General features: G+C 41.5%; 1 protein-coding gene across 10 annotated transcripts in view; it reads left to right on the top strand.

Annotated features, from left to right (window-relative positions):
- Positions 1-23,212, top strand: part of LOC127371735 (dedicator of cytokinesis protein 3-like) — a 195,470-nt gene that overhangs the window by 166,757 nt on the left and 5,501 nt on the right. For 2 of the 10 annotated variants that reach the window (XM_051414717.1, XM_051414725.1), the window contains 32 exons: positions 1,444-1,614; positions 2,026-2,202; positions 3,827-4,019; positions 4,327-4,454; positions 5,060-5,206; positions 7,948-8,046; positions 8,297-8,391; positions 8,481-8,556; positions 9,736-9,836; positions 10,926-10,984; positions 11,223-11,371; positions 11,590-11,675; positions 11,860-11,886; positions 12,598-12,693; positions 12,897-12,957; positions 13,204-13,297; positions 13,388-13,536; positions 14,020-14,106; positions 14,213-14,317; positions 14,726-14,867; positions 15,130-15,296; positions 15,989-16,075; positions 16,505-16,684; positions 16,902-16,985; positions 17,374-17,490; positions 18,296-18,426; positions 19,144-19,288; positions 19,776-19,857; positions 19,966-20,084; positions 20,590-20,677; positions 20,990-21,109; positions 22,394-22,479. In XM_051414717.1, coding sequence (XP_051270677.1) covers positions 1,444-1,614; positions 2,026-2,202; positions 3,827-4,019; positions 4,327-4,454; positions 5,060-5,206; positions 7,948-8,046; positions 8,297-8,391; positions 8,481-8,556; positions 9,736-9,836; positions 10,926-10,984; positions 11,223-11,371; positions 11,590-11,675; positions 11,860-11,886; positions 12,598-12,693; positions 12,897-12,957; positions 13,204-13,297; positions 13,388-13,536; positions 14,020-14,106; positions 14,213-14,317; positions 14,726-14,867; positions 15,130-15,296; positions 15,989-16,075; positions 16,505-16,684; positions 16,902-16,985; positions 17,374-17,490; positions 18,296-18,426; positions 19,144-19,288; positions 19,776-19,857; positions 19,966-20,084; positions 20,590-20,677; positions 20,990-21,109; positions 22,394-22,479 — 3,648 coding nt within the window. The remainder of the gene's footprint in view (positions 1-1,443; positions 1,615-2,025; positions 2,203-3,826; positions 4,020-4,326; positions 4,455-5,059; positions 5,207-7,947; positions 8,047-8,296; positions 8,392-8,480; positions 8,557-9,735; positions 9,837-10,925; positions 10,985-11,222; positions 11,372-11,589; positions 11,676-11,859; positions 11,887-12,597; positions 12,694-12,896; positions 12,958-13,203; positions 13,298-13,387; positions 13,537-14,019; positions 14,107-14,212; positions 14,318-14,725; positions 14,868-15,129; positions 15,297-15,988; positions 16,076-16,504; positions 16,685-16,901; positions 16,986-17,373; positions 17,491-18,295; positions 18,427-19,143; positions 19,289-19,775; positions 19,858-19,965; positions 20,085-20,589; positions 20,678-20,989; positions 21,110-22,393; positions 22,480-23,212) is intronic. The other 8 variants (XM_051414718.1, XM_051414720.1, XM_051414722.1 and 5 more) reach the window with 8 other exon arrangements.

Raw genomic sequence — 23,212 nt, 5'->3', positions numbered from 1 at the left:
TTTATGTAAAAGTCCTGAATCAAAATTGATCAACATTTTTACACTTTAATTCCTCCCACGGCATGTCCTTGCTCAGTCTACCAACAAAAAGCTGACCAGCATGTATTCACCATTGCATCAGTGTTCTAGGTAGAGCTGAGAATAGACGCACCATCTCAGGCAGATGTACAGAATGTTCCACATTTAGCCAACAAATGCTGCTCAGCACGTTAAAATATTCATCAGACTCAAACATCCGTCTCAAATGGATCACACTGTCATGTGAAAGTGGACGGTGTGAATTATTGAGGATAGTTTTGACACATGCTGCAGCTGCGGGTTCAGATCAGAGTTTTTTTTTTCATTCATCTTCTACAAGCCTGTCTGTGGTCACGTCCGCAAGTCCATTTGTTTTAGTCTGTATCTGTCAGTCTAAAAACGATGAACTTGTTCACCCTTTTGGGAAGTGAAGGACCATGTCTCTTCTTATCCTGTGAAACACTACACAAATATCTACTGTGTCTAAAGGCATATTAAACTGTTTTCAGATAGCTTAACTTCACCCTTTATAATTGATCTCTCTGAGGATCTATTGGCAGAAATGGAATTTATTATGCATAGGTATGTTTTCATTAGTGTATAATCACCTGAAAATATAAATATATATAAATATACATACTGTAGTTTCTCCCACATGCTTGGAGCTGAAGGGTGAATCGAGGGGGTTTTAATCTACAACTACACTGATAGATGCTATTAAATCTTACACACTAAGTATTTCTACACACATTATCCAGCATATCTAAAACTCATGCAGCAGCGCAGTTGCTTTTATTGACAGTCGATAGCGATTTGAGGTCGGATGCTATCCCCCTTATTAACCTGCCACCCCCTCCTCTCTATCCCCCAGTAGTAAAGAGAGAGCAAGGGCAGAGTGGTTGTTCAGTTCAATATGTTAGTCTAGTCTGCCTGACTTATTGATCCTTTATCTGACTGAGGTTTGTTAGAATCTATGGCCCCGAACTCTGCTCTAAAAGCCTGAAATTCTCGGCGCTGTCCGTGGTGCTGAAGTAGCAGACTGATGTGTAATTGCACCTTCTTCTCTCAGTCCCACCCTTCTGTCGGTTTTGTCTTGGATCTATAATATTCTCTAAACTTAATACTCAATTCTATAATATTGTAGCCTATATACTGTTAAATATGAACAAATCACCAACTGCTGACAGCCATGAGTAAGTTACAAAAACAGTTAGATTCCAAAATTTTATTTATTGGGTATACATTCAATTGTTCAGTTAAATTTTGTGTCTTTCTGGAATGAAATGATACAAGAAATACTGAAGTTGGGGTTGTAAATAAAATATTGCTACTGTATGTTATATTGTTTCCATTTTCCATCTCTGACTCTGTCTCCTGTTTCTTTCTTTCTCTGTTTCTCGAACACAAACAAACGTGGACCATCAGGCTCTGGAGTATCTGTTCAAGTTCATCGTCCAGTCTCGGATCCTCTACTCTCGGGCCACTTGCGGTATGGAGGAGGAGCAGTTTCGCACCAGCATCCAGGAACTCTTTCAGTCCATCCGCTTCGTCCTCAGCCTGGACAGCCGCAACTCAGAGACCCTCATCTTCACACAGGTGAACACACACACCAACAGATTCTACAGATTCTTCCAAATGTTTTGTTTTTAGGTATTATCTTTAATTGTATTTTCTTAAAGAAGCAAGGTGATCGATTATTGATGTTCTTTCCTTGTTTAAATGATCACATTTTTCCACAGCTGAAATGTAACTGCAACTAGTGTCTTTGTAGAGACTTTAAACAGCTAATCCCATCATTTGATTATATTTGCTTCTAGTTTATCTTGTTTCCCGTCTCCTTGTAGCTGCTTTAATCTGACTCTGATGTACCTCTTTCTACTTGTACCTCGGACCTTTCCTTGCTTCCTTCCCTCACCGTCTCTTTCAATCTCCCACAATTCTTTGTTCCATCCTTCGGGTCCCTATTGTTTCTCCTGGACCTCCTCCCTCCACACCCATACACCACAGGGCCCTCAGCCTTGTCCAGGCCCAAATCAAGCCCCAGGCCCCGGCGTTGCTTCCTTAGCACTAGCCCCTGCCCCGGGCCAAGCCCAGCCCCCTGCCCCAGGACAGGCTCCTGGCGGCGGGCAAGCCAACTGCACTCAGGCCTGGAGCTCCAACGCTCTGCGGCCATCTCCGCTGTCAGTAAGTAGACGTCTGGATGAAAACCACACCACCCTGTTCCTTGTGTGAAGCCCAGAGTCCTAATTCACGTATTCAGCCGTTTGTGAGCCTAACCTCACACACACTCCTGTCATCCTCCACGTCCTGTCTGCTCACACACACACACACACACACACACACACACACACACACACACACACACACACACACAAACACACCTCACGTGTCCTGCACTGACTGCTTAGTCACACCTTGTTCTACAAGCTAAATGCATATCATTGTCCTCTAACTGTGAACACACATCGGATTCAGTCATTTCCTCCCCCAAAAAATATGTATTTACAGTTACAAGTCACATCTCTCAGCTTCTAGACTCACATCAAACCCTGAAGACCCTGCAACAAAGAAATAACAGAAATAACTTCTTCCTCTCTCTCTGTGTGAGGCAGGGAGCCACTAAAACCTGATAAGTCTGCTATATCATCAAAATCCTGTGCTGTATATCAGTCATGGACCAGGACAAGAATCCTAACAGTTGAAAACTCAGCAGATTATTCAATATTGGTTATTTTCAGTAGCACTTTAATCCAAATGCGGGTATTGTCAACAGAAAGATAGGCAAGCATATATCTTATAGCTGAAACATGATATTTGCTCATGCAGTGCACTTTTTGTGATGTGTTTGTGCTGAAACTTGATTCATTTTGCCCTTGAAAGTCACTTTCAGTAAATCTGAATCTGTGTTCAATCACCACTAGAGTTGTTCCTATATCAGTATTTTCAGTAATATTAGTAATTCTTCTGATACGGACTGAAATGCAGAATCAGGTACCAGAGAGTACTCGTGTCGCGCACTGATCCAATATCAGTTCATTTATTAGCCTTGAAACAGCAGGGTCCAATTCATCATTTTCTTCCCCAGTATAGTGAAGTCAGAGAGCTGAAACCATTTTTATCAAGCACTAAAATCCCCAAATCTTATCATCCCCCCGTCCGTATTGTGCTGTGTCACACTGACTGCTGGAGGTGCTCCTCTCTCATCAGATCTGTTGCTGTGCTGTGAGTTTTTAATTGGTTACGGATCAATATCTCTCACTTTTCTCTGACAGTTTTTGTCCTTTTTCTCTTTAACTTTTTTCTTTTTCATAATCTTTCCCCTTTAATCTTGCTGTGATGTTTTATCTGCTAATGAATTAATTCACTTGAGTTTTCCCTCGTTCAAACTCCTGTTTGTCTTTCAAATGTCTCAACTGGTGAACAGCTGTATTGCAAAATGCAGAACTTAAATTTGAGAACAAAACTGACTTCTATATATGACTATATGACAAAAGGGAGCCCCAACATACTGTTAATTAGAATGTGTTGTTGCTCTGTGATCTGTTAAAACCTACATGGAGTCAAATCTTTACTCAGTGGCCATTTTGGAATTCAGCTTTTCACTGTGTTCACTATAACTCACCTCTGCCCTCCTCTGTTGTATTACAGAAGTCACAGTCACATTTCTGTCCACTGCAAACACAGAAGCTAACATTATTAACCTTGCAACCCACTCTCTCTCTTTCTCTTTAACTTTCTTTTCTCCAACTTCCACTCCTGCCGTCCTCTCACCTCGTCACTCACCCTCTCCTCTTCTCGTCTTCCTCAGGCCGCTCTGTTGAACTCGTTCCCAGCGATCTTTGACGAGCTGCTGCAGATGTTTACGGTGCAGGAAGTGGCTGAGTTTGTGCGCGGCACTCTGGGCAGCATGCCGTCCACGGTGCACATAGGACAGTCCATGGACGTGGTCAAACTGCAGTCCATAGCCCGGACAGTGGACAGCAGGCTCTTCTCTTTCCCAGGTACACAAACACATCTTATTGTGTTTCCTCTGATTTATACTCCTCAATGATATGTAAGAGTGCTACATATGTTTTATAAATACATGTGTTTAATAAAGACTTCAGTCTTTAAATGCAGTCATCAAAATATATTAAGTTCTACAGCCCAGTCCTGCAAAAGACTGTTAACTCATAAAAACATAAATAATAGTACAAAAAGTTTTCTTTCGTGAATGTTTTTCTTTTCTGTGATTTTTCTAAATTACAGCCTTTTCAGAGCTCATGTTCTGGAATAACTATGCATATAAATGTCGGTGTGTGTCCTCAGAGTCTCGAAGGATCCTGCTTCCTGTGGTCCTTCATCACATCCATCTCCATCTGAGGCAGCAGAAAGAGCTGCTCATCTGCTCTGGAATACTCAGCTCTATATTCTCTATTATCAAGAGCAGCTCACTGGTAACACACACACACACACACACACACACACACACACACACACACACACACACACACACACACACACACACACAAATATACAGTATGTAGAAATAAAACAATGTCCTGTTGGGATTCTCACTTGGCTTTTAAGCTGCATTGGATTCACATACAATCTAAAGTGCCCTCTAGAGGATGTTATGTCTGTTGCACCCCATACATTTCTTGTTAGTCCTGACTTTAGTATTCTTACTGTACTTGGTCAGATGGGTTCTTCCTCTGTAGAGCTTAAATGTCGTGGAAATCATTCTGTTTTCTGCTAGCGAAAAATCTCGATGCAAAGGTCAAAATCAGAAACCTCAAACATAGAAACTTCCATCAAATAGCAACTGTGTGACATTTAAAAGTAGGAAATGTATTTCTCCCCAATATATCTGATCTTCGTGAATACTGTGACACACTCTGAAATATAAAGAAAGCAAGTTTCACTGGAGTTCCTTGTTTACTTCTTCTTTTCTTCACTTCCTCCTTCCATTTCTCCTTTCTGCTTTCCACCATCCAACGTCTCACCACTCCTTTCCGTACCCTTCCTTTCGCTCCCCTTCTCCTCTCAACCCTCCCTCCAGGACACGTCCGTGCAGGAGGAGGTGGAGATGATGGTAGAGTCCCTGTTGGATGTCCTCCTGCAGACGCTGCTGTCAATCATGAGCAAGAGCCAATCGCAGGAGGCGGTAAGGGGTCAACGCTGTCCGCAGTGCACCGCGGAGATCACTGTTAGTAACTAACAATACGACTACTTCAACTTCACCTCCCACTACCTTCATCCATCCTGTATCTATGTGCCTCTCCATCCGTCCTAGGGCTGGGCAATATTTTAATACCAATATCTTTTTAATGTGCCTTTATATTATCGTAATGTTACAAAATCCATCTCACATTTAAAGGTCCAGTGTGCAACATTTAGGAGAATCTGTTGGCAGAAATATTCGAAGATATCTTTTTATTAGTGTATAATTACCTTAGAATGAGCTGTTTTTATTTACAGAGGGAGTGGGTCTTCTTCTAGTCCATGTCATCTAACAGCCATGTTTCTACAGTAGCCCAGAACGGACAAACCAAACACTGGCTCTAGATAGGACCTTTTGAGTTTTTCCACTGTACTTTGTTCTATACACTTGGAAGTTGGTTGCAATCTGCAACTTCACCACCAGATGCCACTAAATCCTTCACACTGGTACTTAAAATGTCAATAACTGCAATGTTCACAAATTCTGCCACAATGTGAGGTGTGAAATAACTGATGATGATAATGATGAATTTGTTTCATTAAAAAAGTAGAATCATTTGACTCATTGGGATCAGGGTGGCATTCTATATAGTAAATTGGAGATGTTCCCATATCATTATCTGATATTCCTCCACTACTGACTGCCTAAAATGTGGTTTCGGGTACCACAAGTACACTCGGGATCTGATACCACGTTATTTATGAGCCTTAAAATGGAACTCTGCTACCTCCCAGCAGTGTCTACTCTGACTCTGAGAGAGGGTTTACCCTGAGCCAGGCCATGCAACTGATAAAACAATAATAAAAATAATAATATTACAGTATAAATATCTATTTTTTAACGCACACGTATCAGAATCGTTATTGGGAAGGCAAAACTATTTTATTTTATAATTTTATTTCAGACACATAGGTAGAATTAATTAATTAATTAATATAAAAACCACAAAATACAATACATGGACATCTCATTCAACTCCAAAGGGATTAAAACACATATAGACATTTGTTCCAATGTTTCCAAAGACAAAAGGAGAACCATCTGTCACTCTGTGTACACTCCGTTAAGGCCGTTATGATTGCATTTGTTGACTCAATTAACCGACACATACATTGTGCAAAACGTTCCTCAGCACAGCATGAAAGGCAGGTACATTATTAGTCACAAACATATGACTTGCACCTCTAAAGATTCTAAATTAATCATTATTTAAAATAATTTCCCCCTGGGATTGTTAAAGTATTTCTGATTCGGATTCTGATTCTGATTTGCCACCTGAAGCTTTTCCATTTTTTCCTTACTATAATTGCACCACTGGTGGGCAGTATAGAGCAGAGTACAGTCGGCTCTAAAAAGGGCTGTTTTGACTTTGTCTGTTCATATGAAATTTGCGTGCCGACATACTGGCTTATGGATACAATTTTCAATACTGCCACTGTACATTGTCAACATCACATAAATAATTCCTGATGATGTGACCCAAATAGCTCACTTTGTTCACCACATTCAACACAAGGTCTGCCATAAAGAATGAAGGAACACTTTGCTTATGATCCTCCTTGGTTTTGGCAATCAGGACAACCCTCTTTTTAGAGTTAAATTTAATGTCATACTGAACACCACAACTTCTAATACTCTAAGCAGTTGCTGTAAGCCGCACTGGAAGGAGACAGGGCGACTATATCGTCAGCGTACATCAGATGGTTAATGATACGATCTCCCATCATACATCCAGTCTTACACTCTTTTAGCTTTTTAGAAAGATTGTCCATAGACAGACTGAATATATAACTTGTCAAGTTTAATAATCACAATATTAATTTAGTCCATATTGCCCTCCCCTAATTCATCCATTCATCTGTCACTGACCCATCTGTCCACCAGCACATCTTTTGTTACCTCCCCAATTAAACACCACTCTGCCTCATCTTCTTCCTTCTCCTCATCCTCCTCTCTTTTTACATGCTTGCTCCTGCTTCCTTGTATCTGATCTTTGTTATATTTAGTGTATTTAGTAAGAGTTTGTGTCATGGAAATGAGGAGTATTTTACTACTTGTGTGATTTATGAGTCAGCTATAGTTCTTTCTCTCAGCATAGACAGCGGTTTCATATTGTAATACCATAGGTTTTAGCGATTGATTGTTACATGACTGTCCACCACTCCTCATTTACATTTCACTGTATCTTTGGCTCAATCTCAGTCTAGCCTCTACTCGCCCTATCCACTATACCGGCATTTACACAGTGGCACGGAGGGTTTGCCTTGTTATGGGCTTTATGAAGGGTGCTACATTGAGTGGAAATAAATACATCCACCATAGTCTTCACTTTCTTCACTACTACTACTTCTACTTCATTACCACTAGTTGGAAACGTGAGCGCCACATAATGAAGCAAAGATCATACATTTATGTTCCAGTCACTACTTTGTTATGCACATCAATCTATAGCTTTATTTTATTTTCTAAATATATTTGTTTTGTCTTTCACCCAGATATACATGCATCAGATAGAAGAAGAATTACCATTATAGCGTATGCTGATTGTTTTTTTTGTGCCCTCCACAGCCACAAGTGTGCTTTCACTCCGTAGTGAAAGGTAGCTGGTAGGGGTCAGTTTGGGAAGGAGCCTTTTTTATCCTGTTGTCATCATCTCTGATTGTTCACTTACTGCTAACTGCTCATGTGATCGGCTCACATGCTGTCCCCCGGTTTCCTATTGGCAGGGAGAGTATGTGTCCTGCCTCCTGTCCCTCCTCCGCCAGATGACAGATATCCACTTCCAGCACCTGATGGAAAACTTTCAGAGCAAGGAGGAGCTCAAGGTACAGGAAACTGATTACACACTACAGTCACTGACATCCAGGCTAAGGTTGGGTCACCTGCTGCCTTTGTATCTGGTTATACAAAGACAGGTCTAATAGTGCAATTGTGTGTAGTGTATTACACAAGACATACTATAGGTGAATACAATTTACGGAAAAATTCCAAATAAAAAAATGTGAGGTGAAACAACTTTCAGTTTTGAACCAATTAGGTATTTCATCATCCTCATCTCTCAATTTCTCTCTTCAGGAATTCTTGTTGAAGATTTTGTGTGTGTTCAGAAATCTGATGAAGCTCAGTATTTTCCCCCGCGACTGGAACATCATGAGGCTCCTCACCAGCAAGTAAGACTTACACACATCCGACAGTGTTTGCGTGCATCACCGACTCAAACCGGATTGAATAACGCATTGCTTATTGTTTGTGTGTGCAGCATCATCTTGACCACAGCTCAGTACCTTTCTCCTGCTCTGCACAAGAACTTCACAGAGGCAGAATTTGACTTTAAGGTACGTGACTTGACCCACATCAACCACAAACCAGTTGAACTGTGCTGTGTATAAAAATCACCGCCAGTTTCTGAAGTTTCTCTGTTCATTGAGCTATCAAAGAGGACTTTTCTGTGTCATCCTCTCTTCACGTCTAACAGAAATTAATCTGCTATTGTTTCTTTAACATGATTCACTTTGAACATGAATGTAATGTTGAATATTTTACATCACTGCTCTGTATTCACTTTCTGTGACAAAAAGGCTCAAAGCATATCATCACTCTGAACCATATAACACTGATCAAATAGCAGAGGATTTATTGAGACTGAAAGCCGTTTGAACCGCAGTCAGAGGAGGCCGCAGGCTGCAGGCAGTCACACAGCAACTGGAGGAGCAGGACCTGTCAGTGTCTTTAATAATAGTGCAATGATAGTGAAGAAACATTAAATATCAGGGGGCTCGAGGTTCTTCATTTCCGAACAGAAGAGTTAAAACAGTGAATCATCATTAATGAGTAGAGCTCTAAAGTTCTGTGTAACATTTACCTTCACACACTATTAATATAAGCTGTGTGCAGAGATTAATGTGTAAAGAAAACACACTGGGAAAGGACACACTGAGGGGACTCGCCTTCCTTTTGGGGACAAAATCCAAGTTCCCATAATGTAAATACTGTTTTGGGTGAAGATTTGGTTTAAGTTAAAGGTCCAGTGTGTAACATAGGAGGCTCTATTGTCAGAAATGGAATATAATATTCATAGGTATGTTTTCATTAGTGTGTTTGTTATCTAACACGTTAGATTGCAGTTTCTCCCTGGCAGTAGGAAAGGGGGGATGAAGCAAGTGAGTTACAGTCTGCAACTGCTCTGCTAGATTTCACTAAATCCTACACACTGGTCCTTTAAAAGATATCCAATGTATAAGGTTAGGACAAGGTAAGACTCCAGGAAATTAATGTAAGTCAATGTATTGTCTCTAAAGTGATGGAAACACGACTCTTTCCCGGTGCCGAGTCCCAAAGTAGAAACAACTGATTTTGGGCTCTGTGGTTAAGGTTAGTGTAAGGGTAAGAGTAAGGGTTAGGGGCTGGGGGTTAGGGCTATGGTTAGGGATGGTTAGTTGGTTGGTTAGTTTGTTTAGTGGTAAGTCTATATAATGTAAAGTGATATAAGTGTGTCTATGTGTGCGTGTAAGCAGGTGTGGAACTCTTACTTCAGTCTGGCGGTGCTGTACATCAACCAACCCAGTTTACAGCTGGAAAACCTGAGTGCTGCTAAGAGGAAGAAGGTCTTAGACAAGTAAGAACACACACACACACACACACACACACACACACACACAAACACACATAAACAGGGAGTTACAAACATATGGGAATAGCAGAAACTACACAGTATCTGAGTCGTTCTCAGATGTGTATCAGTTTGGGGTCCTTGACAGCAAAAATGTTGAGAACCATCAATGTAGACAACACACATCCATACAGACTCCAGCATCATTCCAACAATCGTCCTCAAACTCGTGCGTCATCTTCAGCTAAAGTGCTGAGAGTCAGAAGTTAAAAGAACACATTTTCCCCTTTGAAGTGAATCAGCACTACAAACTTGGCGACCTACTTTACCAATCCTGCAGGAACACTTCTTTACTCCAGGAAAGCTCATTTCCCTCTCTGTTAGGTGGTTTCCACCAGATAGTCCCAGGAACCAGGACACCCCAGACACTAAACCTCCTCAGGCACTAAGAGCTCATCCTGTTGCTATTGAGTCTCCACAGTTTAAGAATTGGGCAAATTACAGCTTGGGTTGAGACTGTGATGTCTGAAAAAGAAACATTAAAAACACAATGTAGTATGAATATTATATATATTATATTATAAATTGTATACTATTTTTCTGCTTTGGTATAAAATCAAATTGTAGGGCTTTAGTCAAACAAAGAAAATGAATCGACTTCAGCTCTTCAACAAATTGACTGGTCGGAAAAACAAATCTGCAGGTTATTTCTAGGTTAATTTATCACTGAGTGCACTCTACTGTTAGCTGCTGGATGCTAATCAGATTTACACAACATTGCCAAGATGAATTCCTGCAGTTTGATCCTTTCTTTTTCACACATGGCTCTATTGTTACCATCAGGACATGTGTATGAAGTATATTTACTTACAGCAGCAACATGGAGTAAACAGGGCTTCTGTACAACAACAAAGCTGATGCTGTGTAAAGCCCTGCAGCTCCAGAAAAAGCATCCAACCTACTACTGTTGTTAGTAGGGTGGCTTCAAATGCAATTTTAAGTTGCGGACTGTCTACTTACAGTAAAAGACTGCACTGTGATGCAGTTAGCATCAGTAGCTTTGAGGTTTGGACTTACTACTTTATCCGTCTGCAGGTACGGAGACATGAGAGTGATGATGACCTACGAACTGTTCAGTATGTGGCAGAACCTCGGTAAGTTTTTCTCTACACCTCTCCAAATATGTACCACCAGGTGCCGGTAATGCATCCATATGCTGGTTTTCTCAACTGCCAATAAATGTTTTGTTTAGTTTACACTCTGAGCTACACATGAGCTACAAAGGGTTTCCACTCCAAAGTCTGCTAAATAAAATCATTTATTTGCACACAGAAAACCTGATTTATTGGCTGGTTGACTAAAGATGAAATGTTAAATATCTGCTGGTTGTAGGTGAGAATAAGATCCATTTCATCCCCGGTATGATCGGCCCGTTCCTGGGAGTGACGCTGGTTCCTCAGGTGGAAGTACGAAACATCATGATCCCCATCTTCCACGACATGATGGACTGGGAGCAACGCAAGAACGGAAACTTCAAACAGGTACACAGACACACACATGTACAGACACACATTTACTATGATCCCCAGTACTTGGGTTACGGGGTTAAGGAACTTGGGATCCTGGGAATATAGATATGCTCCCTACAAACATCAATCTTTCACACGTCCAACTGTAGACAAAAGCTACTTAATAAACAGTTCTGGTCACTTATGTAAGACCCCAGTAATTATTTATTTCTCTTTGTATGCGTGTACAGGTGGAAGCTGAGCTGATTGACAAGCTGGACAGTTTGGTTTCTGAGGGGAAAGGTGACGAGAACTACAGAGAACTCTTCGGTTTGCTGTAAGGAACATATTCCTTCACAAATTCGCCCTCTGTTTGCCTCTAACTCTAACTCCTGTCTCTCTCTCAGTTTTTAAACCAGTGTGTATCCTTCTGTCCTGTCTCTTTCTCTGGTAACAGAAATTAACTCTCAGTTTTTCTGCTCTAACACTGCTGTTTGCTTTGCTCTGTGCTGCGGGACTAGAACCCAGCTGTTTGGGCCCTACCCCAGGTATGACATCACCTACACATTAAGAGCATATGACGGCTCTGATATTTGCTTTCTAATATGATATAATTATTATCTGTCACCATGATGGTGAATACTGTCCTAAAGAGCTGCAACAGACCACACGGGAACACAATTTCAGGTTTACTGTGCCATCCTTGACAGTGTCTGAAGAGTTTCTTTTGAATGTAAACACTCAACCAACAGAAGACATTTTCATCAATCTGGGCAGTCCAACCAAACTCCCTTTACACATTGTAGTGTTATTGTGCATTTCAGAATTAAAGTCAAACTTTTGAGAATAAATTAGACTACAAAACTGCCTCTATAAAGTGCCTTTAGTTGGTTAAATTGTAGGCCAACTTCAGAACTGCTTTTAGTAAAAAGGAAATTATTTCTCTATCTATAAACACAGGGTGGTAATATAGTATTTGGTATTTAATTTACGTGCATTCCTCTTGTTAGAATAAATTAAGCATATTTTAGTTAACAGAATATTTTTAAGAATACAGTGAAACCAAAGTTGAACCTTTCTATCTTTTGAGGTAACCAACCAAAGAAAAATGTAAACCACCTTCTAAAATTCTCAAATTCTGGTCTGGTAATGCAAAGGTTGCAGGGTTGTTGCATTCGTTCAGACACCGAATGAAATCTTTGGTTTGTCACCAGTTTGTAAATACTGTACGTCATCTAATCTGTGTTTTTTCCTCGAAGTCTGTTGGAGAAGATCGAGCAGGAGACGTGGAGAGAGACGGGGATCTCCTTTGTTACCTCGGTCACTCGGCTGATGGAACGACTGCTGGACTACCGGTAACATCCGGGACCTTCTTACACACATACATAACATATAAATGTGCTTTTGTATTTGTATTAAATTGGTACTCCTTGTAGTGCATACGTTTGAAATGGAGAGAAATGAAGAGGCACTAAAACTCCACCCAGCACTGTATTAGACACCAGTTTAAGCTTTTTATTGGAAACTTGTTTATTAAATTGGTCTGTCTTCTCTTTAGGGACTGCATGAAGGGAGACGAGACAGAGAACAAGAAGATTGGCTGCACTGTTAACCTCCTGGTAAGATTTTTGTCATATTGATTCTTATTCACTGGCCTATTGATTTTACCAGTTAATTAAGTTACTTAACAGTTTACCGTAACAACTGCAAACCTTTAGTATTTAGTATCACAAATTAAACATAGTTTAATAACTATTGTAGGTTTGGTTCAAAAGTAACACCTGCTGAAGATTTGAGACTTTGAGAAGTTTTATATGTGTAAGCAAGAGAATAACAATGTGTGTGGTTTTTTTGTATTTTCTCAGAATTTCTACAAGTCAGAGATCAACAAGGAGGAGATGTACATCCGCTACATCCACAAACTGTGTGATATGCATCTGCAGGCTGAGAACTACACTGGTACAGCATAAACACACAAACACACACACACATGCATGCACGCTGTGTGCAAGATGTGTGACCTGCTGTACTTGGCTTGTACGTCCACAGAGGCTGCGTTCACTCTGCTGTTATACTGGGAGCTGCTGCACTGGGATGAGCGGCCTCTGAAAGAGTTCCTGCATTATCCTGCTCAGACCGAGTGGCATCGCAAGGAGGGGCTCTGCCGCAAAGTCATCCACTACTTCAACAAGGGAAAGGTAAGAGGATGTCACACAGCTACACACAGACAGCAGTGGTACAGGTGCACGAGAGTGAGGGATCATTATTCCTCGTCATTCAAATGTGTTTACAGATCCCCTCCAGACATGTATTAAGATATATATACAAACAGTCTGCTTGGAACAATAATGTGTCTGATATGTCTTGTCCACAAAAAGTATAGTTTTGTTCATTTCTTAAGTTTTCCTCCTGCACACAAGTTGTCTCCTACTTCACTGTAAAGTCCATTCTCAGTGTATGTGCACTGGTGGCTTCAAGTTTCTACATCACACTATGTATAAGAGTTGCATACTGGACCAGGGGGACCAAGGGTTAGCTGCTATTTAACACTTAAATCATGAGCACAGTTTTTGCTTAAAACGACAATAAAGTCTGTGTATGTGGGTGTCTGTGTGTGTGTGTGTGTGTGTGTGTGTGTGTGTGTGTGTGTGTGTGTGTGTGTGTGTGTGTGTGTCCACCAGTGTTGGGAGTTTGGTATTCCTCTGTGCAGGGAGCTGGCCTTCCAGTATGAATCTCTGTACGACTATCAGAGTCTCAGCTGGATACGGGTGAGCTGCACATCACAAACTGGTTTCTGTTACATCAGTGACTCACAAAGAAATTTCACATTAAGTTATAACTTCAACGTCTTTCTTTCGTCGTGTCTGTGTTAAGAAAATGGAGGCGGCATATTATGACAACATCATGGAGCAGCAGCGTCTGGAGCCAGAGTTCTTCAGAGTTGGATTCTACGGCAGGAAGTTCCCTTTCTTCCTCAGAGTCAGTAAATCTTTTATTAACACAGATTCATTGTACAGTATTAGCTTCTTTGAAATGCTTACCAATGCAGGTATAGTACAAAGTCTTCTCTAATGTAATTGGTCATTTACAAAACACATAATAGCCTTAAAGGGAAAGTTCCATTTTTTAGAGTGTGGTTGTGTGAGGTACCTATCCAGTCAGTGTATTACCTGTGGTAGACGGCGGGCGGCAAACCCGTAGTTTGGAGAAGCGGATGGGGTTACCAAGAGAATGTGTTTTAGCCTCATAGAAAACAAAATCTTACTACTGTAGCTTGCTAGTAACTGTACCACAATAATTATAATAATTCCATTAAATATTCTGGCTATAAACATGAGCATGACTTCTATAAACAGTGTTTTGTTTTATTTTGATGATCCACACCAGAACAAAGAGTTTGTCTGTCGCGGCCATGACTACGAAAGGCTAGAGGCCTTCCAGCAAAGGATGCTGGGAGAATTCCCGCAAGCTATTGCGATGCAGCACCCCAATCAGCCAGATGAGGCCATTCTGCAGTGTGATGCACAGTGTATCCTTCAGTGAGAGAGAAAGCATCTGTGTGTGTGTGTGTGTGTGTGTGCGTGTGTGTGTGTGTGTGTGTGTGTGTGTGTGTGTGTGTGTGTGTGTGTGTGTGTTTTGATGTTCCTGCAATGACTAGCTGATTGATGTGACATCTTCACAAGGAACAGAATGAGAAAACTAATTATTCTACAACATGTCTCATAAATACCACAGTCAGAGAATCTAAATGCTCCATTTGTCCAGTTATTCCTTTGACCTCCTCGCCTCAGACCTCCAGATCTACGCAGTAACACCGGTGCCGGACAGTGTCACCGTCCTCCAGATGGACAGAGTCCCTGATCGCATTAAGAGCTTCTACCGAGTCAACAACGTTCGCCGTTTCCGTTACGACCGACCTTTCCACAAAGGACCCAAAGACCGAGATAATGAGTTCAAGGTGAGTTCAAACACAGACAACAGAGCACTTTCTGTAGGCTGGAATATTTACTTCACATCGTTTTGTTTTTAAAACACAAATTAATGCACAGTTGGTAACAGGTTAGTTTATAAAATGGTAGCACTCGCTGTGAAAATGAAAATATGCAAATGCAAATAAGTGTAAGTTATTATATTCACAAAAGGGTTATATGGTATGGAAATATATTCCAGCCGTCAATAACATTTCATAAACAAATCAATAATAATTTCTATCCAACTCTTTGTGACCTTTTTATAACCTGATGCAAAATCATTCACTGCCCAAGTGATTAGAAGTTTCCTTATTTGCACATGTAACAAAACACACAACTAATAATCCATTAAAGGATTACAGAAAAAAAGTCTCTGGAGTCCAAACAGACCAAAATTAATGGTCATAAAACAATCTCCTCCAAATCTGACCTGTCTACTAAAACACGGTGTAATTTATAAAGGTTAGATTGATATAGTATAACAAATAACTTAATGATGTTAAAATGCTGCATGAAGCAAGTTAAACACATTTGTATCGTAAGACATTTGAGTGGTTCACTGTTCCTCTAAGCAAACTGACAGATCTCTGTGAGATAATATCGTTGAGATTAAGCAGCAGCAGTCAGTTTGTGGCTCCAGGACAGTTTGTCTTACTGCTGTTTGTGTTGTGTGTTTCAGAGTCTTTGGATAGAGAGGACCACCCTGATCCTCACTCACCCTCTGCCTGGGATTTCACGCTGGTTTGAGGTGGACAAGAGAGAGCTGGTGAGTGAATGTAGAAATAGTTTCGTATCCGAAGGAAGATTAATTACAACGTTGGTCAAACTTTTATAGGACACTGATTGTTCCAAACCACTGTGGTTCGGACACAAGATCAGCAAGATGGATTCTTACGTGATCTTGTGATTCTGTGATCTTGTGAGTCCAGACGCCTCACAAGGTTAAAATTCACTGCTCTCAATTCTCCATCTCTAGTAATTTACTTCACATTTTCTGTCCTGAACACTCAGAATGTCTTGTAGATGTTTATGTGATGGACATGATGTGTTTAACATAATGCAGTTTGTGTTGAACAAAAAGGAAGAAGAACCGTTCGTACAATATGATTCGTGGCTGATCCATCAACAGGAAATCTCTCTCTGTGTGTTTCATGTATCTTAATTTCTCACTTTGACACCCTTGTCTGTCCCTCAGGTCGAGGTGAGTCCATTAGAAAATGCCATCTCTGTGGTGGAGAATAAGAACCAGGAGCTGCGGACTCTGATCAGCCAGTACCAACACAAGCAGCTGCATGGCAACATCAACCTGCTCAGCATGACGCTGAATGGAGTCATCGACGCTGCAGTTAACGGAGGCATCGCCAGATACCAAGAGGTCAGACAGAAATAGTTAGACATACATTCTGTAGTTCAGGTCGTCAGTCCCTATGAGGCGGATCTACATGTGTAACGGCAATGAACCAGTTAATGGTTTGCTCCAGCTTCTGTGTCACAAACAGTTTATTTATGATGTTTGACCTTTATAAACACAGTAAGTTGTGTAGTAATTTGATGATAACAATGACGACAATGATTTTTTTCTTTGTCATTAGGCTTTCTTTGATAAGGAGTACATCACCAGCCACCCTGAAGACACAGAGAAGATCACTCAGCTCAAAGACCTGATGCAGGAGCAGGTTAGAAATGACATTGTTGGCTCAACATACTGAACTTTGGCACTAGAACTGCTACTTTGAAACGAATAATCAACTATTTGCATTATGAATGCATAAGTTCAAATACAATGTTTCACCCTCATGGAAGCATGAACGTGCTGAACAAATTACTTAACATCTACTCATTGGATTTGATTCTGTATTTGCTCTGACTTTTTGATATTAAAAGTCAGAGCAAAGATTTATAATTAATGCTTTAAAAGAATCTACAGCGACGTTCGCCTGCAGGCTCAAAACGGAAGAACAGGAGAGATTTTTCAGAAAGCTCAGGGACTTATAAAAGAGGTAACGTCCGCTCTCTCTGCACAATAGAAATCTTGTCTGATGATGTTTTATTATTCTCCCGCAGGTTCACGTCCTCGGAGTTGGCCTGGCCGTGCACGAGAAACTGGTCCACCCAGAAATGCGTCCCCTGCACAAGAAACTGATAGATCAGTTCCAGATGATGAGGAGCAGCCTCTGCCATGTTAGTGCACAGAAACATTCACAGCAACAGCATTTCACTTTATTATATTTCAAGCTTATAAATAATGAGAAAAACATACTGTACGCACACATGTTGCTCCAGAATAATTCTGCTCTTCATGAGCCTAAATATGATTAACTGAAGCTAAACCAATGTTGAGCCTGGAAGAGGATTTGTTCTATTGTAAACATGCTGGAAGGTTGGATCATCATCACAAAGCTAATTAGCAGCTTCTTCAAAGAGGATGTTATCATGCTTCTAGCTCAGATAAGTGTGTCTCTGCTAACAATCTCAACGTTTCACCTCTAATTTATTGGGACATTAAAACTCAACAACGCAACATACAGCAACTTTAAGTGGTTATTCCAACAATGCTGTAGAGCTGCAATTATGAATTGGTTAATTGATTTGTAAATGAATTGCCAACGTCTTTGCTTATGAATAATAGTTTTGAGTAATTTTGTAAGAAAACATGTCAAACTTCTCAGATTTTAGCTCCCAAATAGATTTTCTGGTTTCTTTAGTCCTCTATGACTGTAAACTGAATATATTTGGGTTGTGAACAAAACAAGACAAAGACATTTGAGGACGTCACCTTGGGCTTTAGGAAACACTGATCAACATTTTTTACCATTTACCAGCATTATCTGACATTTTATGAACCAAACAATAATAAATCGACTAATAAATGAATGGAAAAAATTGCCGACAGATGAATTGATATTGAAAACAGTCATTACTGACTTGAGTTTGTCCATGTGGTGTGTGTGCACATATGTGAGGGCAGTGTGTATATTCAGAGCAGTGTTTCTATGTGGCGTTGCAGGGTCTGCCTGGTTTAGACAAGGTTGGTTCAGGAGCCAACACCCCCAGAGGGATCCTGGCCTCTCACAGCCCGATGAGCCCCGAGAGCTTCAAACTCCTGCACCGGCACAGGTCAGCAACACACACACACACACACACACACACACACACACACACACACACACACACACACACACACACACACACACACACACACACACACACACACACACACACACACACACACACACACACACACACACACAATTTTTCTCATTCCTTTTATCCTCGAGGGAGACTTTGCACTTTGTTCTGCTTTGTCAGTCGGTTACACTCATCCGTCCACACTCACATGACGTGACATTTTCATCACCTGTCAACACACACACATCTTCTTCTTCTTCTTCTCCCTGCCTTCTCCATCTCTCTCTACAACAATGACTTCATCTGCTCTCTGTCTCTCATTAATGATCTTTGCTAATTTCTTGCTAACTGCATCTGTGTATCATGCACAGTCGACTTCACACATCACATTTTTCCCTCTCTTTCTCTCTTTCTCTCTCTCTCTCTTTCTCTCCCCATCGAACCACCCTGCATTTTGCTTCTTGCATGGTCTTGGCTTTAAACTCCTGCATCTCTCATTCCCACCAAATTACTTCATGCATGTTTTGGTTGTTGGTTGTACTCTGCATGGCTCCTCGCTCTGCCCTTTTTTTTCCTCCCTTCCTCCCTACCTCCTTCTCTCTGCTTTCTTCTCCTTTACCTCCCTCTCTTCTCCCTCCGTCCCTCTACTTCTACCCCTACTCCTTAAATTTTTCCCACCACCCGTCCTCGGTTCCCTCCTCCCAGTCCCATAGCTGTTTTGACTCCAGTGCGCAACTCCTCCTCCTCTCTCTCCTCTCACAACTCCAGTGAGACAGGGAACGTTGGCAGCCTGCTGATCCTGGCTGATGGCATGGTGGTGGAGCACCCCGAGGACTTCTACCGCATGCAGGTCAGTGGTTCTCTGTGTTCTCAGGGTCAGTTTCCATAGATGAAATAAGACTTTATATGTTACAGAAGGACAAGGAACAGTCTAAAGAGGTAGGAGACAGATAAAGAGCTATTTAAAATAATGAATACAACAAAATTAGAAATTAAGTAAAATACATTCCAGAGTAGAAGGTTCCTATGCTTTATGAAATCTATGGAGTTAGATTTTTGGTAATTTCCAAGTCTGCATAAGTATGGAAAAACATTTGCGTCTCCAGACTAGTCTGTAAGTAGTCTGTAGTCTCTCCAAAAGATTTTTGTTCCCTTCAATTTGCAAAAGCATTTTATAATATTTAGATTATTATTATATATATTATCACTTTTTTTTATCCGACTTTTGTTTTTACACAGCTGAACTCCACTGATCTCATGATGCTACTGTGTGTGTGTGTGTGTGTGTGTGTGTGTGTGTGTGTTTTTTATTTACCTTCTCAACCTCCTCTCTGCAGGCAAGCCCCTCCTCCTCCAGCCTTAGCTCCACCCACTCTGCACCCTCCCAGATGATAAACTCCGCCCCCTCAACCATCAGAGGTAAGCAGCTCAGAAACATTACGTTTCACTGAAAACATATTTTATCACGTTCTAGCTTCTTGCTGCTTTTGTTCTGGAAAATGATTCCTCCTGTCGCTCCCTCTGCAGTCGGCTCTCCTTCCCTGCCGGACAAATACAGACACAACAGGGAGATGCTGATGCTGCTGCCACCTCACAGAGAGAGACCGAGCAGTGCCATGTACACCAACATCACCGAGAACGGACAGGTACGGAGTGATCTCATGCTTTTAAGTTTCTAACCTGTGTTGCTTTTGTTGAGTCAAAGTCTTTAGTCAACAGTCTGAATAGTTTTAGTCTAGTTTTGGTTCACTAGTTACCATAGTAACCCTCATCATAATCATTTTACTCTGGTTTAGTTAAAGTGTAATGCATTTAAACATTTCTCTAGAATTTCCAGACTCATTATATTCTCCTGGAGGACAAATCCATCACAATTAATACGACTCATTTATGATTGAAGATCAGCAACTCTTGATTATTCAAGACTAATACACAGTACAGGACAGCAGTGGTTTCTTTTAGCTGTTTCTCTCTTATTGCCTGCACATCCACACAATCAGGGGCTTATTTTAAATACCCGTACACACATGTTGGTCATAATCTAACCTCCGTACAGCGCCATGCCACGCAGAGAGAAGATGCTCATATGTGTGCCGTCCTGTGTGGCTCCAGCTCTGCGCCTGCAGCACTTAAAACTGTTTTTCTCCTCAGCCGACGAACTTCCAGCGAGCGTTGTTCCATCAGGTGATCGGTCCGTGTAAACCCTGCAGTGACCCCAACCTGTCTGTGGCTGAGAAAGGTAGAGAGGCTCACACACACACACACACACACACTCACAGGACATAGTGTGCAAGATTATATGCAAACAAATACACTCCATTTATCTTCTCCTCTCCTCCTTCTTCTGCTCCTCTCCCCTCTCATCTTCTTTCTCTTCCTCCTCTCCTCTCTTGTTTTCTTTTCCTCCTCCTCTACTCATCTCTCCTTTCTTCTCTCCTCTCCATTCTTTTCCTCCTTCTGTTCTCTCTTCTCTCTTACTTTCTTTACCTCCTCCCCTCCTCTCCTCTCCTCCCTCCCCTTCCCTCCTCTCCTCTCCTCCTCACTCCTCCAGTCCTCACCACTCCCAGTAGTTGGAGTTTGGACAGTGGTACCAGAGAAGCCCTCCCCTTCCTCACTGCCCATGTTGGCAGTGTCATGGCGCCTCCTGTTCCCCCTCGCAACCTGCCTCATGGTACGGCTCGACTTTTAAGTGTGTGTCTGTGTGTGTGTTTTATTTTAATGTCAGTTTGGTTTGTGTGTGTGAAATGTGTTTTGATATATGTATTTGACTGTATGTGTGTGTGTTTGTCCATTGTGTTTATGTGTATGTATCGTGTGTGTGTGTGTGTGTGTGTGTGTGTGTGTGTGTGTGTGTGTGTGTGTGTGTGTGTGTGTGTGTGTGGTGCAGTAACCTGGCAGGTGTGATGTTGTTGTTATTGTTGTTTTTATTTCCCAGTCAGAAATGTTGCTGTCAGTGTGTACTTTGGTATGTTTCATTACTTTCATTTTGAACTACTTTGTACTTGAGGAATATTCCCAGTGAAACCTGCTCCTGCTGTAGTCTGTGGATTTCTTGGAGCCGTGTCTGTATAGGGGACGCTCAGGGGAACCAGGAGAGGCTGAGCCCCCCCTGTACTCCCCCAGAACCAACAACAGTTTGAGCTCATAGAATCTCAAAAAGCTGAAAATTGACCATCATCTTACCACAGTTCTAATGTTACAGTGAATGATGGAGTTAAAACAATAATGAAATCAAATGAACCTCCTCCGTCCCGTCAGCTGTTTGTTTGGCAGTGTGTTTGTCTCTGTGTCATCACTGTGTTGTTGTTTTTATGTTGTGTGACCGGTACCGGTCCGCCATCTCCTGCCAGTGCGAGCAATGAGTGAAAACGTTACTGAACACACGCCTGGTCAGACACCAAACAGTAAATGAATATAAAGAAACACTCTGTTCTGTTCATAGTACGGATACAGAAGCAGAGAACATCCGTGTGGAGATATAAGATCATTTATCCTGAGAAAACAAATGTCCAATTTCTTTAGTTGATTGATTGATTGAAAGCACACACCTTAAAAAATACTGCAGCTGATTGGATGAACCATTTGTTTAGTTAAAGAACAGTTGAGCAGCTCCCATTTTAGAAACAAAAAGCCCCAAAACTTACATTTAAAGGACTTGACAGGATATTTGAAAGCACCTTTTCAAACACCTCCCCTCCTTCACACACACACACTCCTCTTCCTCCTCCTCCTCCTCTTCCTCCTCCTCCTCCTCTCTGCTCCAGCTTTTCCCTCCCAGTCCTCCTCCTACCCACTTCCACTTCCCTCTCTCTTCCCTTCTTTTCTTCCTCTTACTCTTTCTCCTCACACCTCCCCCTCCTCACCCCCTTTCTCCTCCCCATCCTCCACTTCTTCTCTGGTCTGAGGTGTGTGTGTGCATCTCTCTCAGTCAGTCCTGCTGTGTCTCCCCCTGTAGGGCAACACCTGTCGATGCACTTTGACGCTTTCCACCACCAGGTCAGCGACCTCCCTCCAGCTCTCCCTGCGCGCTCCTTAAGAAAGGTACCCTCCTCCTCTTCCTCCTCCTCCTCCTCCTCCTCACTCCTGCTGTTGGTCTGGATGACACTTTCTGTCACACTCCCCAAGAGAGGCACTGTTGTTAGGAGAGTTTGTTTTTGCCTCTGCACCTCTTTAGCATGATGACTTCAATGAAACCTGTGCAAGAAAGGCTCTTTTTCATTTCAAATGATATCACAAACTACAACTTTCAGGATGAGAATAACTGAATGAGTGTGATGCAGCGGTTCATTTACAACTGGAGGACACAAGCAGACATCCAGAAAGTGACTCTTCATTAGAAATGAATCTGTTCTGGTTTCTTTTTAATGTTCTGTTACTGAGCACAGGGTCTACACTGAGCTTTAAATGATCTGTGAGAGTTCAGGCACTGTACAGGAAGTTCCACTAAAGGAAATCTCCCAGTGTCCGTCTGCTTTCCCGCTTCTGCTTTCCATGGAAGTAACCTTCTTTTCCTTTTCTGTATGTTGTCCTGTTTTCTGTCCCTTTCTCAGTTTTGTTGAGTTTTCACTGCTCATGGACTTTTCTAATCTCCCTGTAGACAATCTGATTCCTAAATAATTGACTTCTAAAAATATATATTATATTATTTTATTATGTTTTACTTTTTTTAGTTCATTATAAACTCAACGTTGCGATTTCAGAGCTTGCAGAGACAGACTGCTCTTTACTCATCATTTATGAATCTTCATGGTCTGTTTCAACCACGACCATATGG

This window comes from Dicentrarchus labrax, unplaced genomic scaffold (assembly GCF_905237075.1).
Source record: "Dicentrarchus labrax unplaced genomic scaffold, dlabrax2021, whole genome shotgun sequence".
Lineage (NCBI taxonomy): Eukaryota > Metazoa > Chordata > Actinopteri > Moronidae > Dicentrarchus > Dicentrarchus labrax.
This window is presented reverse-complemented; position numbering and strand designations above follow the sequence as displayed.